Here is an 18,380-nt window from a genome sequence, read left to right on the forward strand (position 1 = left end):
TATTTCCCTTTCTTCACCGATATATCTCTCTTATCTTTCTTCTCTTTGGGTAGCCAACGGCCCTACATTATTGCACTAACAATTTTTTACATAAATTTTAAATTTTATACTAATTTAACACGAAATTAGTGAATCAGCTTGACCCGTTTAGTTAAATATATAAGAGTTAACCTATATAATCTTAGAGTACCAGTAGACTAACAGTAACTTTTCTAAATCTCATTCTCTTCCCTATATGTAAAAAAAAAAAAAAATTATAAATAATTCATTGAATTAGATTCTTTTATTGTTTCATAAACTAAGGAGACACCAAGAGAACCAAAAGCTGTACCCTACATCTAGGGAAGCGAAAGTAGTTTCCTTAACATTATTTAAATATTTAAATGAATTTTCTTTTTTCTCTCTCTTTCCCTAACATTTAATTTAAAAATATTTAAATAACATAAAGAAATAATACGAGAAGCTATTGTGAAGTGGAGACATGCTACATTACTTAAACTTTTATAAAGAGAGCCTTACTAATTGATGTGGAGCTAATTAATTGGAGATGATAAAAACAATTAATAAAAAGAAATGCTACTTTGTAAAAGTTTAAGTACATGTAGCATTTATCCGTAGAATGCATTTAAATTTTGAGACGAACCCAATACAAAATTAGCGAATTACGATCGAAAGTTCAGTTCTTTTAATTGAATGAGTCTCAAATTAGAGTTAATTTAATCCAACACGGAAACACAAGATGATCAAAAGGAAGTCAAATTCTTATAGTGAGGCTCAGCCCATCTAGGACTTGCATGATATGGATGGCTTAATAGAATTAAGTTGAAGAGAGATGGAGGGGCTGTGAAGCTCTCGAGTAGTTTTAACTTTTAAGGTGTTGTGAGCAAGTGAGCCCGTAAAGCCTAACCTTAATTTGAGGCGATCCTCGTGTGCAGTGAGAGTGACATGTTTGGGCCGAGATGAGATGAGATGAGACCCACCGTGATTATACATGGGCATCGTTGAGCCTGTAAACGTATCACCCTCTTCTATCCAACAAAAAGCCCTTACTGTTGTTGTGTTGAGGAAGATGAAGATAAAAAATGTATTTTTACAAAGCAAAAAGTAATTTACCTCAATTCCATTTTCCCTTGAAAAGAAGAAAGAAAAAGTGAGGATTTTACTCTGCATAATTCACATTTTTGGTCTCCAAAAGTAACCAAACCCTCTTTTTCTCTTCTCTTTGAAAGGTCGTCTTCTAGCTTGGGGTTTTCCACAGCCCCCAAGCCAAAAAAAATCCCTCCCCTCCTCAGATCTCACACTCTGAGACACCCACAACAACTTATATTCCAAGTTCCCTAATCTCAAATCTCAAATCTCAAATCTCTCCCTCTTTCTCTATCTGTCCATGGCTTCGTCTGGTAACCCGAACCAGCAACAGCAGCCCATCGCCACCTTCGACATGCATACCTTCTTCAAACCCACGAACCCTTCGCCGCCGCAACCACCGAACCCTCCAAATCTAAACACTTCGCCCCCATTTCCGCCTCCCTCCGGCCCCTACTCCTACCCGCCCCAATCCGCACCGTTTCAACCCAACCCTTACCAACACTACCCTTACCATCCTCAACCCCAAAACTCACCCTTGCACCACCAGCGCTCCCTCTCCTACCCCACTCCTCCTCTACAACCCCCAATCTCTTCGCCAACTAACCCTAACCCTAACTCTGGGGCCCGCCTCATGGCTCTCCTCAACCCCAATCAGCCCCCTCCGCCGGCCCCACCCAACCCTCCCTCCTCGCCGGCGATCATGAATCTGATGCCGCCGCCGCCGATTCGGATGCCGAGCAGTAAGCTCCCCAAGGGCCGGCACTTGGGCGGCGACCGCGTGGTCTACGACGTCGACGTGAGGCTGGAAGGGGAGGCCCAGCCCCAGCTGGAGGTCACTCCCATCACCAAGTACCAGTCCGATCCACACCTCGTCTTCGGCCGCCAGATTGCCGTCAACAAGTCCTATATCTGCTATGGTTTGCGCCAGGGCAATATCCGCGTCCTCAACATCAACACTGCTTTGCGCTCTCTGCTTCGCGGTCACGCCCAGGTTCCATTTTCCTCGCCATCGTTGTTTGTCTTAATGGGGTCCGTTAGCAATTAGTTGGGCTACACTTGTTTAGAGTTTATTAAAATTTGAAAAGAACCAAAAAATGCATATTTTGTTGTTAAGAAGAAACTTGAGACTTTTTTTTTTTAATGGAATATACAGAAGAATTTAACATAAAGATGAAGAAGCCAAAATGGGTTTCGTCTATTACACGCGAATTAGATGGTTATGCTTCATCTGGGTTTTCGTCACCTGATGATGTTAGTTATTGCTTTGCATTAATTGTGTGTTGTTATATCATACATTTGTTCGTGTCAACTCTTGTTTTTGTGTTTTTTTTCCTCTGAATCTAGCTTATTCTGAAGGCTGGAGCAAATGAACGTTCTGTTTTAGATTTTATATGAATTTTATTCTCTTTACCTTCTAACTGATTGTGTTTATTTTGTCAGAGGGTCACAGACATGGCTTTCTTTGCTGAGGATGTTCACCTTTTGGCTAGGTAGCTTTTGTTTGTTCTGTCATTAATTCCCTTCATTCAGGTTTTTATTTGGTTTACGGCAATTGTGGTTTTTGTGCAGTGTTGGCGTAGATGGACGGGTTTATGTGTGGAAGATTTCTGAAGGCCCTGATGAAGAAGATAAGCCTCAAATTACAGGAAAAGCTGTTGTTGCCATTCAAATTACAGGAGAGGAGGGAGCTACACATCCACGAGTTTGTTGGCACTGCCACAAACAAGTAATTATATTCATTTCATTCTGTCATCCTTGGTGCAAGAATTATTATGTGCTTTTAATTCTTGAAATAATTTTGTTTAGATTTTTTTTTTGGTTACCCCTCTCAGCTGTGAAGTTGCTCAACATTATATTCCTTATGACTTTTACATACTTTTATACAGGAAATTTTGGTCGTTGGGATTGGAAAACGAATTCTGAGAATTGATACCATCAAAGTTGGAAAGAATGAAGTGTATTCAGCAGAGGAACCTCTCAAATGTCATGTTGATAAGGTTATTGATGGGGTCCAGCTTGTTGGTAATCATGATGGAGAAGTGACTGATTTGTCGATGTGCCAATGGATGACAACCCGTTTAGTTTCTGCTTCTACTGATGGAACGGTTTGTATTTGTCCATGTCTTTTTGCTGTTTTAGTTTCGCCAGAGGTTTAAGCTCGTGTTTGCTTTCTAAATTTGTCATAGGTTTGTCTTAAAAAATGACAATGTAAATGGATTTCATGTTTCCAACATGATGTTTCTGTATATTTTTTAACCTAAGCAATTTTTGTACGTAGGTGTTCATTCACATGCAATTTTTTTTTTCTTTGTTTGTATTTTATAATCTTTTGATTCAAAAGATGAAAGATGCTAATGAATGTGCCTTGCAAAATGTATATTGTGCAACAGGTAAAGATCTGGGAAGATCGCAAGTTTGCACCACTCGCGGTATTCAGACCACATGAAGGCCAGCCTGTTTGTTCGGCAACATTTTTAACTGCTTCCCATCGGCCAGATCACATCATACTTATTACAGCGGTAAATGTGCTCATTGATAAGTTCTTTATTTTTTCAGTCTAAGTCACTGCAGTGCAGGTCATTAGATAGCCAGTTCTAAGATTATTTAGGTGTATGCATATTTACTTTTTAACTTCAAATATTGACATTTTTTCTTCTTCTGGAATTTCATTTCAAGATCCTTTTGTGGGACGTAAGCTTTTTTCTACAATGTTTATTTTATAGCGTTTGTATTATTTAATTGGGTGAACCTGTTTACAGGGATCACTAAATCGAGAAGTGAAGACGTGGGCATTGACAAGTGAAGAAGGCTGGCTACTGCCTAGTGATGCCGAATCATGGAAGTGTACCCAGACATTGGAATTGAAGAGCACAGCTGAACCTCGAGTTGAGGAGGCATTCTTCAATCAAGTCGCGGCATTGTCCAAAGCAGGCCTTCTCTTACTTGCAAATGCTAAGAAGAATGCTATATATGCTGTACACTTAGACTATGGTCCTAATCCAGAGGCAACCCGCATGGATTACATTGCTGAGTTTACAGTAACCATGCCCATTTTGAGTTTTACAGGGACAAGTGATATATTACCTCATGGTGAAAATATTATTCAGGTTTATTGTGTCCAGACACAAGCCATTCAGCAATATGCTTTGGACTTGGCCCAGTGCTTGCCACCACCACTGGAGTACATGGGGTTAGAAAAGTCGGATTCAAATGTTTTGCGTGATGCAACTAGTGCAGAAGGATTTGCTGCTTTGGACCCATCTGGAAGTAAACCTACGGAGATGCTGCCATTAGCTGGTTCAACTCCCAAACAAAACATACAAGTAAGTAGCTCGGAGAGTGCAACTGCAGTGAGGTATCCTGTAAGCTCTGGTTCTGCTGAGGCTGCAACTTCGAAAGACATTAACAGTTTGAGTACAGAATATAAACCTGTTGCACTGACACCAGTAACTAGTGATGCTGATGGTGTTTCTGTCGCATCACCTCCTCTTCCTTTGACTCCTAGGTTGTCTAGAGAGCTTTCTGGTTTTAGGAGTCCATCAAGTAACTTTGAGCCAGGTCCCCCTCTCAGTATCCATGTTGGAGACCAACCAGTTAATGACTATTCGGTTGACAGGCAAGTGGACACCATTCGTGCAAACTTTTTTGATGTGCCTCCATTGGATGATGATTCTAGGAATGATAAGACAAAAGCTACGTCAAATGCACAAGATGATTTACCTTCTGTGCTTAATCCTCATCTCATGTTCAAACAACCAACTCATCTGGTAACTCCCTCTGAGTTAAAAGAAAATTCATCCTCTGGAACTACTAATGCTATTGATGGCAAGAGTGAGGGAGAGGCAAGTATCCAGGATGTGATTGTCAACAGTGATGCGGGTAATGCTGAGGTGGAGGTGAAAGTAGTTGGTGAAACAAGATCTACTCAAAATGATGAATTTGGCCCTCAGGGAGATTCTCAAAAACTTTCGTTAGAAAATAAGGAAAAATACTTCTGTTCGCAAGCTTCAGATCTTGGTATTGAGATGGCCCGAGAATGCTGTGCTATATCAGCAGAACCTTATATCATGGAGGAAGCTCGGCAAGTCGATGGTGTCAATGTAATGGACCCATTGGCCGAACATCCTAATGCTGATGAGGACGAAGTCCCTGGCTCCACAAAAAATGTGTCTGGAAAGGTTTCTGAGTCATCTACGTCCACACCAGTCCAGCCATCATCCACACCAAATACAAAAGGAAAAAAACAGAAGGGGAAAAATTCTCAAGCTTCACGTCCATCTTCACCATCTCCAGGTGCTTTTAATTCAACAGATTCTTTGAATGAACCAAGTGGAAGTACGAGTCTCCCCTCTTCTGAAGCCCCTTTTTCTCAAATTTTGGCCATGCAGGAGACGCTTAATCAGGTGATTGCTTGAGATTATGGACGTGTATATCCCTTCAATATGTATTATGCCCTATTATTTTCTGCAAATTATTATTTTTACATGCTCCATAGAGGTTGTATTTTAAGGAAACCACAGTGAAGTAAGCTTTGAATAATTTTCAGAAACTTCATACTTGGTTAGTATGTTTTGAGTACTTATTATATGTCATGTATGATTTCATGGCAGATAATGAATTACTAGTTTTTGTATGTCTTCAATAAAAAACCTGAGATTTAGCTCTCAAGTGGCCATAAACAACACCTTTCTCATGTCTGGAATTGGAGAGTGGGGTTCATCATGGAAACTTTGGTCTTTCCTATGCAATTTATTCATTGCATAATCCTTATTGACCACCATTTGCCTTTCGAAAGAAATGCTACTATCATTTTCGTCCTCTATGTATGTCTTTGTTCTTATGACTTTTGGGATGGGAAGTGATCTTTCAAATTGGCAGCATTCCAGTATAGTTTGGAAACATGAAAGGGCATTCTGTTTTGCATCTTACATGTTAGTACCGTGCACTGTCATTAACAATACATGTTTAACCTTTCATTCTACTCATCCTCTTTAATTGGGTTTGTTTTTTTTTTCCCTTTTTGCCTCCCTCTTTCCATTTTGTGCAGCTCATGTCAATGCAAAAGGAAATGCAGAAGCAGATGACAACAATGATATCTGTTCCAGTTAGCAAAGAATGTAAAAAACTAGAGGCAAACCTGGGGCGTAGTATGGAGAAAGCTGTCAAGGCCAATACAGATGCTTTGTGGGCTCGTTTTCAAGAAGAGAATGCAAAAAATGAGAAGTTATTACGAGACCGTACACAGCAAATCACCAGTTTGATTAGTAACTTTATGAATAAAGACTTCCCAATGTTGTTAGAAAAAGCAGTGAAGAAGGAAATGGCTGCAGTAGGGCCAGCAGTAGTTCGCTCAATCACTCCAGCTATTGAGAAGACAATATCTTCAGCCATTGTGGAGTCTTTTCAGGTTAAAATCTTGAAGATCTGGCTCTTCTATAAGACTTTTGTTGTGGCAGGATCTAACTGATGCTTTGTGCTGCAGAGAGGAGTTGGTGATAAGGCAGTTAACCAACTGGAGAAATCTATCAATGTAAAACTTGAAGCTACTGTTGCTAGGCAAATCCAAGCACAGTTTCAAACTTCTGGCAGACAAGCTCTTCAGGTACTTATAAGTTTGACTTGACGTAGTTTACTTGAATTGTTGATTAGAAAATATAGTTACTTTTAAACGTAAATAGGATATATACTATTATCATTTGGAAATCGAAATGCTTATTCTAATGACATGACTAATCTATCTTTTGTGGCAGGATGCTTTAAAACATAGTTTGGAAACATCAGTGATCCCTGCCTTTGAGATGTCATGTAAAGCCATGTTTGAGCAAGTAGACACAACATTTCAGAAAGGAATGATTGAACATTCAACTGCAGCTAAGCAACACTTTGAGTCTGCACATTCTCCATTGGCACATGCTCTAAGGGTGTGTATAAATGTTTCACATCACACATCATTAGAAAGCTTGTCTCAAATGATTGTTCATATGCATCATGAATTAAGACCCAACGGCTCCTTAGTAGACAATTACATCAGGTTGTGTAGGATTGCAATAAGCAAGATATGTTTATTTGCTCATGGGAACACTTCATTGTTGGATGCATCAGAAAGCTTTGAACTGGCCATTTTTTTACATAATATCAGCAGTGTAGCATTCCATATCTAAAAACAGTACAGGGCTATATAATCGGTGTGTCTCATAGGCATTTTTATTTTAAATCTTGAATTACTTAAAATTTCTTTCCATTTTGCTTGGAAACATTATCCATTTTTCTTCTGAAGTCATGACCCACTATCAATTCTTGAACTTCTGTTCTTTTGAGATGATCTGAGAAATAACTTAAAAGATTGAGATTATGGTAGGTGAGTGATGACCGATGGTAAGAATATGTGTATTCTGGGTTGAATAGACAATAGGCTTCTTCTGGTCCTTCAAGTTCTTATTGAATGAGGGTGTTTGGGCAGATGAAAAGGATTATGGGGTTGGTTCTACTTATAATTTTCTGATTTTGCCGATGTTCAAAATTTGCTCTAAGGAGTTCTCATTTGTTTGTTGGCAAGCATATGCTTCGCTGATAGACACATCTTCATATTCTCTCAACTGGAATTAAATGCATTTCCTCGCCTTTTACAGTTTTCAAAAATTTAATAGGTGTCTCTTTCATTTACAATTAGATGTGTATTGCTTGTACAGACATGCATCTTAGGCATGATACCAATTGTAGCGCTACACCTCTGATGTTAGCCGAAGTAGGATCTGAGTAATATAAGATAAAGCTCTTGGACACGTTATTTGTCCTTACCTGATTTCTTTCTGATTTTGCAATTTTTATTGATTATACAGGATGCCATTAATTCTGCGTCAACAGTGGCTCAAACCTTGGGCGGAGAAGTGCTCGAGGGTCAAAGAAAGCTATTATCTCTTGCAGCTGCAGGAGCAAACTCAAGTGCAGTCAATCCCTTGGTCTCCCAACTGAGCAATGGACCCTTGGGTGGTCTCCATGAGAAGGTCTGCCTTGATTTCATAATTACTTGTTTTCTCTGTATTTTGTAAAATGGCTATGAACCTGTAATGTGAAAGTCAATATGTAGCTATCAAATTTCATACTTTTGTTTCTACAAAAGTTTCAGCTGGCTGTACTTATGACAAGCATTCTCATTTGTGCATTAGGTTGAGGTGCCCGTTGATCCAACGAAGGAGTTATCAAGATTGGTATCTGAACGCAAATATGACGAGGCTTTCACTGCAGCCCTACAAAGAAGTGACGTGTTCATTGTATCCTGGCTATGCTCCCAGGTGTGCTATTCAGTCAAGAAACAATAACTTGTTATATGCTGTAGATGTTTCTTGTTTCCAATATTGCTGAACATTAAAAGTTTCTAGACGCATCTTCATCGCTTCTTACTTGGTGTCAGGGTTTTGAACTTGTGTGGTCTTTCAGTAATTCTTCAATATAATTTGGGATTAAGGTGTAGTTGAGTTGAGTCGAAATCTATTGTCACTGTCGTCACCCTTGTTATATTTTTTTTTTCTTATATTTCTTTTTGGGTTGGGAAGCAACGAAAAGGGGGGAAGAGGGGTTGGGGTGCATCTGGTTTGGAATTGGAGGAAATCTTGTCCTATCTGAAATTTCTTTTTTTGGTTCTGAACTGATGTTGGGTGTTAAAAAGGCATGGCTTCTTTATGCTTTCCCTTTTGCACTTTTTTCAGTGAAACTCTTGAGGGCCTTAAGTTGTATTATGTGATAGCATTTCTTTTTCTTTGGTTCCTTGTGCATATCTTTTTCATTTCTAATATGCTACTCAACTTGTTAAGTGAATTCTTGACAGGTACTTGGAAACTGTTGTTAACAAATATCTCTGCTCCTTTTTCTTCTGTTTCAGGTTGATCTACGGGGGATCTTGTCAGTGGTTCCTCTCCCATTGAGCCAAGGAGTTTTGCTCTCTCTTTTGCAGCAACTAGCCTGTGATATCAGTAACGACTTACCCCGAAAGCTTGCTTGGATGACAGATGTGGCTAATGCCATAATCCCAACAGACCCAATGATTGCAATGCATGTGCGGCCCATCTTTGATCAAGTCTATAACATACTCAACCATCAACGTGGCTTGCCTACAATTACTGGTGCTGAGCTCTCAAATATCCGTCTTTTGATGCATGTCATCAATTCTATGCTCACGACCTGTAAATGACCCTACCATTTTCTCTAAATCGTGCAAATTACATGTATTGTGGAGCTTGTACAAATCTCACAGGAAGGGGTCCCAACATTGTAGAGTCAAAAGTATCTTTAGGATCTGTGAAAAAGGCTAGGGTTCTTCAGGTTCATATCTTAGTTTCGCCTTGTTTTCTTGTCCAAAGTTTTCTGCCGAAATGAAATTTTGCATTTTGTATTCCATTTTTGCACCTCGTCATATTGCATTCTTGAGTGCTTATTTCTTAAACATCTTCACTTCACTTGTTTCTCTTTCGGAATTAGATTTTCTTTCTAATCAAAGCACGTCGGGCTAACCTTAACCGTATACAAAAATTCTGAAGGAGAATTCTCCGCAGCATTTATTTATCTAAGTGGTCACATCTACCATATGTTATAGTGAATAAAACTAGTAAAAATTTGTCCCAAAAGAAATAGGTTGTCAATTTTTTTCTTCACTCAATAAGCTCATACGAAATTAGCAAGTTATGATTGAAGAAATTAGCAAGTTATGATTGAGGAGTGTAAACTGTTTAATTAATAAGTCATGTTAGATTTAATTTATATAATTTTAGTCGTATCTTGACAAAATTCGAACCTAGTGTAGGCATTTTGGATACAATGCAAAATCAATATAAATCGAACATAAAATTAGCGTATTATTGTTGAGATTTTTGACCTATTTAAGTAAATAAATTGCGTTAGAGTAAACAAATATAATTTTATAAAAAGTTTCGTAGCGATGTGAAACCGAAACACGACATAATATGACATTTTTTTACATGACTTGCGGACCTCATACAAATTCAACACAAAATTAGCAAGTTAAGATTAAGAGGTCTAACCTATTTAATTAAATGGATCGTATTATAATTGATCTATATAATCTTATATACATGTTTCAACAAAATCCAAATCTAGTAACAATTTTTTACGCAACTCACAAACTCGATACGAACTAAATTCAAAATTAGCGAATTAAGTTAAAGAGCTTGACCCGTTTAATTAAATCGGTCGAATTATAATTGACTTATGTAATTTTATACAATTATCTTGACACGAAACCGATTCTCAACATAATAGTAGACAATTTTTAATACGATATGCAACCTTAACGAGTTGAAATTAAAGAGTTGGTTGAAATTAAAGATTTATAACTTATTTAATTAAATTGATTGAATTAAAATTGTGGCCAATCCGTAACTTCCTTAAAACTCATACATGGCCGGAAATGAAGCTGGCCGGTAAGACGGAGAGCCAACATTGCACATGGATTAATCAAGGGGGCAATGGATAGTGGATAAGACAAGTTGGACAACTACCCAAATCTACAACTACTGTATTTAAATCGTAGAATGAAATATATATAATGTTATGGGTGTGCCTTTCAACACCCGAATTACCAAATTCGAAAAAAGAGAGTTCCAAAATTTATCAAAAACACATCTTTTTTTTTTTTTTACTCAATTTCTTCTAAAAAAGAAAAAGAAAACCGAGCGCTACAATTTACAGAGTTACTCAACATGGCCACATCACAGTGACACGTTTACATTTTCCCAAAATCCCCAAAAAAAAAACAAAAAGGATATTAGAGAAAAGAAAAAGAAAAAGGAAAAATATATTAGTTGGAGGTCCTATTCTCGCTCCTACCAGCACTGATCTGTTTCCCATCTCCGGGTCGTGTAAAATCCGGCCCGACTGCGAGCGGAGAAATCGAAGGGTCGCCCCTGGAACTGGGCACCCAGGGAGAGATCGTAGAGCGACCGGGCCGCCGGATCGGACAGCGTGGCATAGGCGTTGTGGATCTCCATGAAATCCTGGCCGTCCGATCGCACCGCGTCCGGGTGGTACATCTTGGCCAGGCTCCTGTACGCTGTCTTGATCTCCGTCGGCGACGCCGTCCGCTTGACCCGGAGCACCTCGTACAGGCTGGACGGCCTCCGCGTGGCCGTGGCCGTGGCCGAATCGACCTCGGTGAATGCGCAAACAGAGGAAACCTTGCATCTCCGATTGCTCAATCTCCGGGCCGTCGTAGGTATATTACTTGGAGACCTGACGGGAGAAAATTGGCTATTCTCCGGCGAGAAACAGAGGGGATTTCCGGCGGGGAGGGTTAGGGTTCCTAACATTGTAAAGAGAGAAAGGGTTTTTAGAGGCAGAGGTGAGTATTCGAAAATTCGTTTGCGTTTGGATTGAGAAAAGAGAAGTTGTGGGTGTGAAAAGAGAGGAAGAGAAAGGGATGATATATAGAGTCAATGCGGAGAGAGAGAGAGAGAGAGAGAGATAAGAAAGGCAAAACTGTGTTTGGGTGGGTTTCAAGAAAATGCTGACCTGGCACTTGCCTTCTAGAACACAGCTGCTTCTTTTCGGCTATCTTTACTAGAGCCCCTGGGCCGAGCCGGTTTCATGGCTTTTGTCATTTGATTGGGACATTTAATACTATAAATTATTTTATATTATTTTAAGCATTATTTGACAAATTTGCGTTATTTAATTAAAGATATTTATTAACATTACGTTTTCTAACCTTCCCACAGGCCACAGTGATGTGAATATAGTCTGTTTTGACCATGCAAAGCATGAACCTGTAAACTAATGGAATAATAAATGCAGGGTACTTTTTTTTTTAAATGATTTTTCCCTACTTCCATTAGTCAATTTTTTAAATGCCTCCTAGTGTTATTAAATATGGAGGTGTTTTTATTACAAATAAATAAATAATAATATGGAGATGTTTAACACAGTGATCACGGACGTCGAACATTTAATTCAATAGACTTCAAATAAAATTTAAAAAAAAAAAAAAAAAAAACCCAGTGTCAAAGCAATATGTTGGGGGACGGCAGGACCACATTTTCTCTAATGCTTAAATTAATAAAAATGAGATTGTTAGAATGTGCAGACATAATGTGGTGTGGACCACTTTACCTTTAATAGAGTTTTGTTCTTAATTTAGTTGGTAAGCAAACTCAATAAGGCAAGTGTCTTTGGTCATAAAGGTTAATATGAAAAGGTTAAAGGGGTGCAACCTCATGATTTAAAAACACTATGTTACACATAATATAACATGATTTCCAATTGAACTAATCTTGTTTTAACAACAATGCGTGTTAGTTTGGATTTGAAATGATAACAAAACAATCAAAATTTTGTAAATAATACATTATTATTTTAATTTATGAGATTCACCAAATTTAATATTTACAGGTAAAATTTGAGCATTTGAACTGTCGCACGCGCACATCTAATATAGATTCGAACAACAATCACCAATGTTAAAAGTATAGGTGATCTAATGGGTTTTCGTAGTCCTACTAATTTTTTGTTATAACTACTAGCAGTTTAGACAACAAATATGAAAGAATTTAATATATTTTACCTGTTATTGCAAGGGGCGGACTGCTCGAAACTTACTCACCACTTGTAAAATAGTTACCACGGCTTTGAATGTCCAACTCATTTTACTTTTTACTTTTTTAACCTGTCCCTGGTTGGAGGCTTTGAGGCAAAAGCCAGGGACGATATGCCCAATACAAGGTGCGGCTGCATGGATATTTTGCCCACAGCCTATGGTTTTGCTTTTGCACATGGGATTGCTAGCTCTGATTGAAATTTGGAAAGCCGCGTTTTGGGCCCCACACACCACCCAAGCGGCTCATCAGCTGAGTTGCAGCCGACACAAAAACGCCTTTTTGTGCGTACTACCTCTCACGTGAGAGAGCTAGCTTCTAGAAGTAGAAGATAAAGAAGCCTAGGGCCCTACCCATTAGACTCGCACGTCAGACAGAAAAATCCCATCAAACCGAACAAGAATCCAACGGTGGTGAGTGTTGGAAAAAGACAGGTCACCTTAGATGGAGTGTGTGGCTGTGATGATCAGTCTGGCACGCGGGAGACCATCTAGAAGCTGTCTCAGTCTCTCTCTCTCTCCGAAATGTACATGACTCCACTCCATCCCCATAGACTCCATGCTGCTGATTTTCCTCCTCAAAGACCATTGGAAGCCACAGGAACAAACAGACTTTCTCGTACACAAAATAAGTCTTCTAGAAGGGAAACTTTATTTTATTCTGTATTTATGAGGATGATTTGATTGGATAACCTTTTTGGTAGCAAACAAGCTGATTAATTATTAGTTGTTTAGGGGCGAATTAGTTGAACAGATTAATAAATAAATAAAAAATTAAACCCTGATTGCCCACAACATATCCAATTTGTTAGCTCAGAACTCACAGGAAAAAATATATATATATATATATAACAATAAAAGTTATATATTTTATTTTTGTCCTATTCATTTATGAAACTGTCTATCAATTTTTTAATCAGTTTTTGTTTAAAATAAAAACTAATAAATATTATCATATTAACCAAGTATAATGGGGGTGCTCTAGAGGAGTAGGTTTAATTAGAGCATCCTCAACGAGACCTTCAAAACTCACTTTTAAAGCATATATAATATGAAGAATCTATAATTTATTGGAGTAATTTATTGGTTGGGTTTGCTTCATTTATTTGTCAATACCATCGGCATAAATTCATTGAGTTCCTATAATGTGATAAAATGGGTCGGAGAAAATTATTGGACTAAGTGTATTAAATTATGTGAGACAAATAAATAAATAAATAACTATTGTCTTTTCTTCTTGTTCTTATCATATAGAGAAATAAATTAAAAAATAAATAAATAAACTGTCAGTTACTTCTTACGTGTTCTTTAACATCCACCTGGATGATTCCCCTGTTTTTGTAAGAAACGCATATTAATTAATTTGCTCAATAAACAGTGGGATTGTGATTTGGTTAGTCCAATAATGTCTTGCAAGTCCGGACGCGTTTTGCTCTTCACTTTCTTTCTTCTTTTTTTTTTTTATCGAAACAAAAATATTAATAAATAACTTAAAATATAAAATACTTAAAAAACAAAAAAACTTTTTATGTCACATTATAATATTTTTTTTCAAACTAAAAACTAAAAAGTACCCTAAAAAAAAAAAATTAACAAACGGAAACGGAGTCTTATATCTTATGAATCATAGTTTTTTTTTTTTTTTTTTTTGGAGCCACTATTGTCGTTTTATCCAAATATAATTTTTTTTCCCTGATCGTTTTATCTAAAGGACAAAATTCTGTCCTTTATCTAAATATCTTCCCTCCTAGTTTTTCTAGGGTTATGGAGGTTTTTTGTTTTCCCTCTGGCTTTGCTTAGATCCAGTGGAGCTTTTGTTCTTCTAGTCATTTTAGGGCTATAGAGCTTTTGTTCTCCTAGTCTTTCTAGGATTATGAAGCTTTGGATCTCCTAGTCATTCTAGGGCTATGGAGCTTTGAGTTTTTTCTTGTTTTTGGTTTCTTCAGGCAGGAAGGCTAACACAAGAAGTCTTGTAGGAAGTGACTTCTCCGTCTGTGTCGCAGACGAAAGTTTGACTAACCTTTATTCTTCTACATCTACTTTTGAGGCCAGATCTATGTTTTTCGGCCGGTTCCTGCAAGACACGTGCAATTTCTCTTTTGACGTCGGCTTGTATCGGGTGCTTTCTGTAGTAGCATTTATGTAGATCAGGTAGCTGCGGTTATTTTTCCATTCCAGACACTGCTATCTCCTCCGCCAAGCAGCGGCTAACGCCAATGAGCCACTGCCCAAACACTGCTCTATTTGCAGCATAAGTACTGTTTGGATGTTGGTAAACATTAATCTACGAGATTTGTCAATGGTCTAAGAAACGATGCCAAATCAGCTACACTTTGCAATGCTAATGATTACAGGAATATTGGAAAGGCTTCCCTAATGGACTTGGGGAGATTCTCCTTGATGGAGACAATAGTTCTGCTACAGAGATGAGATTAAAGCTTGAGACAATGGATTATATTTGTTATGGATTTCAGATTCTCCTTTCTGGCTACAGAGAGGGCGGATAAAAAATATTTGTTATGGATTATATAAAAAATCATATTTTATAATACTTTAATTTTAAGCATTATGTTTAAAGTGTTTAAACTATTTTATCCTCATCATGGTAATGGCTCCACTTACTTTTTGCTAATGATTTTGTCTCAAAAAGGATTAATTAATTAATTAATGCACGTCCACCTCTCGTAGTTTTACTAAACATGCTTTCACTTACTTGAACCTTAATTAATTCCTAATTATAACAACTATCACTATTTTATCAATTTCAGGGTGAGCTTTATTTTTATTTTCCCAAAAGTTTATTGGTCCTATAATTGTATTTATGTTTTATTTATATTTTAATAATTTAATAATTTTGTATCCCTGTAAAGACAGAGTTAATAAATATACATATATTTTGTTTGAGGTTTGGTTTTCTTCTTTTCGGTGGTAAGACTCCACAAAAAACATCATTGTTGTCCAATAAAACTCTAGTTCTTGTTCAACTTGAAATTTATCTAATGGTTTTTTTATTCCATATATCCCGCGTCATATTGCCGAACTTCAACTGACCCGGCAAATATCTAGATGTTTCTAATTTTGTTTCTAATTTTGTTTCAAATTATGCACAAATTTTAAAACCGAGGAACCGAGTCATGTCAACCTCCCCAACGGGCACGGCGGCACCCTCGGTTGAATTGGAAACAATGGGTTTAGACTTATTTGAAAGTTAAGGTACGTGGGACCATGAAGACCCACATGAAGGGATGAGACGTACAATGTAAATACATAATTGCAATTCAAGTTTGGGTAAATGGGTTGTCGTTATTGGAATTTAGTCAATATCATGTGGAACCGTCCCCCTCAAGTAAAGCCCCACCAACATGAACATTATGTGAAGCTGGAAAGCAAAATTGCATTCCACTTCTTAACATTCAAAGGCACACAGATTTTGGGTTGTAGAAATTTTTTGTTTGATTGATGTTTCCGTCCTTATTTGCTCCCATTTTTGTTGCTTTGTGTTTGTCTCTGCTAAATTTGTGGAATCCATGCCACTTTATATGTAAATTAAGAGGGGCTATTGTTGAAAGAGTTAAAAATTAAGGGAGGTAATTGAAAAGGGATTAAAACTGAGGGTTATAAATTTTAAAATAATTTATCTCAAACTCACTTAAACCAGGGAGAATCTTGTCCATCAATAGCTCGTGGCGAACAAAAGTGGTGGACATGCTTTTGGTTGCCACTAGCACTAGAAAAGGATGTTAAAAAGGTGATACTCTTTCTTTTTAAAAAAGGAATTTATGATCACGTTTCTCAAGCTTCCACCATAAATACAGGAGAAAGTGGCGCACCTGTAAAAATTAAAACAGAAAAAGTATATACAATCTCCTCCCGATGATTATTTTATTGTTAATGTTTTTTTAATCTATCAATTGCGTTAATATTTTTTATTAAACTATTAAAAAATATCAATGTTTTTTTAATGACAAAAATACTTTTAATAAAATTATTAATTTATTATTTTTTTAAAAAAAAATAACAAAATTATTAAAAAATATAAAATAATAAAAAAAGATATAAATTAATTTATTAATTAAGAAAAAAAACTAAAGAAAATACAAAATATAAAGAAAGGCTTTTTTTTTTTCTTTTGTTTAATAATTTTTCATTTTTTATAATTTTCATTTTTTTTTACTTTTCGCTTTTTAAAATATTTTTTCGTCTTCTCTTTATTTTAATTTTATTTTGGTTTTTTAATTATTAATTTTTTTTCCTGAATTTATAAGGACATTTATGTCTTATTGAAATAATTTTAGAGTCATTTTTATACTTCTGTTAGTGTTAGGTGGGACATTGATATTTTTTAGTAGTTTAAGAGAAAATTTTGCTACAATTGATAAATTAGAAGGGACATTAATAATTGAGTAATAGTTTGACAAAAAAAAAAAAAAAAGTGTATTTTTTCCAATTAAAAACCATATGTATTTCACAGACGTTCACATCCCTTTTCAAACCGTGGGGAACACGTTTCAAAGCAGAAAGCAAAAATCTCTTAACTGGTCCCCATTGTTAACTTTTATTAAATAAATTATTTAAAGGGGTAATTGTACTATTGGTCTATGTGGTATGCCATAATTATTTTTCACTCCTTATGCTTTAAAAACTGCATGGGAGATCCTTGTGGTATGCAATAATTACAAATCGATCCCCGACGTCAAATTCTGTTAAAATTTTTAACAGATTCCGTCAAATATCATGTCAGCGCCACGTGTCGCCCTTTTATTGGCAACACGTGGCGCTGACATGCACATCTTAATAAAATAATATAAATTTATTAAAAGATAAATAAATATACTTATTTTTTTAAAAAAAAAAAAACAAAAGAAAAAATGGGGCAAGGGGGTGGCTTTTTTTTCTTTTTTTGTTTTTTTTTTTTAAGAAAAAAATAAGTTTATTTATTTATTTTTTAATAAATTTATATTATTTTAGTAAGATGTGCATATCAGCACTACGTGTCGCCAATAAGATGGCGACACGTGGAGCTGACGTGGTATTTGATGGAATTTGTTAAAAATTTTAACAGAATTTGACGCCAGTGATCGATTTGTAATTATTGCATACCACAAGGACCTCACATGTACTTTTTAAACCATAGAGAGTGAAAAATAATTATGACATACCGCAAGGACCAACGGTACAATTATCTCTTATTTAAATTAATAGAATCCATATTTTTCTATTCATATTTTCCAACGCACATATCTGAGAAATAGAAGTTGTTAACGTCGTAGCTTCGCAACCGTTACGGTTGGCAGAAAAAGAGTTAATAGATGAAGTAATTGTAGTTGTCAGTTAGGCGTTGAGTAAGTATATTGACGGTCATGCTGACAAAGCAACAGTAAAAGCCGTCCAATAATAAACAAAAAGATCATCACATGGCCACGTCACTCAGTTTTGCCTACTTTTAGAGCTATCGGCGTTTGCCAATTTGCGGCCCACACAATTCCGGTGCAACCATGTGACGCTGACGCACCACCAATAATATATATATATATATATATATATGCAACGGTGGGATCGATAGTGATAATTTGTGTAGGCGGGATGTATTTGTTGATGTATAAGTATAAAATTATATGTATTAATTTAAATTTAATTCATTTGATTAAATAAATTGGATTCTTTAATTTTATTAATTACATGTGTCGACTCG

At 36.6% G+C, this 18,380-nt stretch overlaps 2 protein-coding genes across 2 annotated transcripts; one reads left to right on the plus strand and one right to left on the minus strand.

Moving 5' to 3' along the window:
- Nucleotides 1–1,139: 1,139 nt before the first annotated feature.
- LOC133875943 (enhancer of mRNA-decapping protein 4) lies at nt 1,140–9,483 on the plus strand. The gene is made up of 12 exons (XM_062314224.1): nt 1,140–2,080; nt 2,530–2,579; nt 2,659–2,815; nt 2,976–3,194; nt 3,480–3,608; nt 3,849–5,492; nt 6,137–6,496; nt 6,572–6,691; nt 6,840–7,010; nt 7,929–8,093; nt 8,256–8,381; nt 8,969–9,483. Exons 1-12 carry the CDS (start codon nt 1,388–1,390, stop codon nt 9,275–9,277), a joined length of 4,143 nt encoding a protein of 1,380 aa, XP_062170208.1. The 5' UTR covers nt 1,140–1,387; the 3' UTR covers nt 9,278–9,483.
- A 1,442-nt stretch (nt 9,484–10,925) lies between these two features.
- On the minus strand, nt 10,926–11,408 carry LOC133876356 (chaperone protein dnaJ 11, chloroplastic). Its single transcript, XM_062314624.1, has one exon. It carries the CDS (start codon nt 11,406–11,408, stop codon nt 10,926–10,928), a length of 483 nt encoding a protein of 160 aa, XP_062170608.1.
- Nucleotides 11,409–18,380: the final 6,972 nt, after the last annotated feature.

Source organism: Alnus glutinosa, chromosome 8, assembly GCF_958979055.1.
Source record: "Alnus glutinosa chromosome 8, dhAlnGlut1.1, whole genome shotgun sequence".
Taxonomy (NCBI): Eukaryota; Viridiplantae; Streptophyta; class Magnoliopsida; order Fagales; family Betulaceae; genus Alnus; species Alnus glutinosa.

Coding starts and splice junctions, on each gene's coding strand:
- LOC133875943 (XM_062314224.1), top strand. CDS start 1,388: ATGGCTTCGTCTGGTAACCCGAACCAGCAACAGCAGCCCATCGCCACC. Junction 5,493..6,136: donor TGCAGGAGACGCTTAATCAG/GTGATTGCTTGA, acceptor CATTTTGTGCAG/CTCATGTCAATGCAAAAGGA. Junction 6,692..6,839: donor CTGGCAGACAAGCTCTTCAG/GTACTTATAAGT, acceptor CTTTTGTGGCAG/GATGCTTTAAAACATAGTTT.
- LOC133876356 (XM_062314624.1), bottom strand. CDS start 11,408: ATGTTAGGAACCCTAACCCTCCCCGCCGGAAATCCCCTCTGTTTCTCG.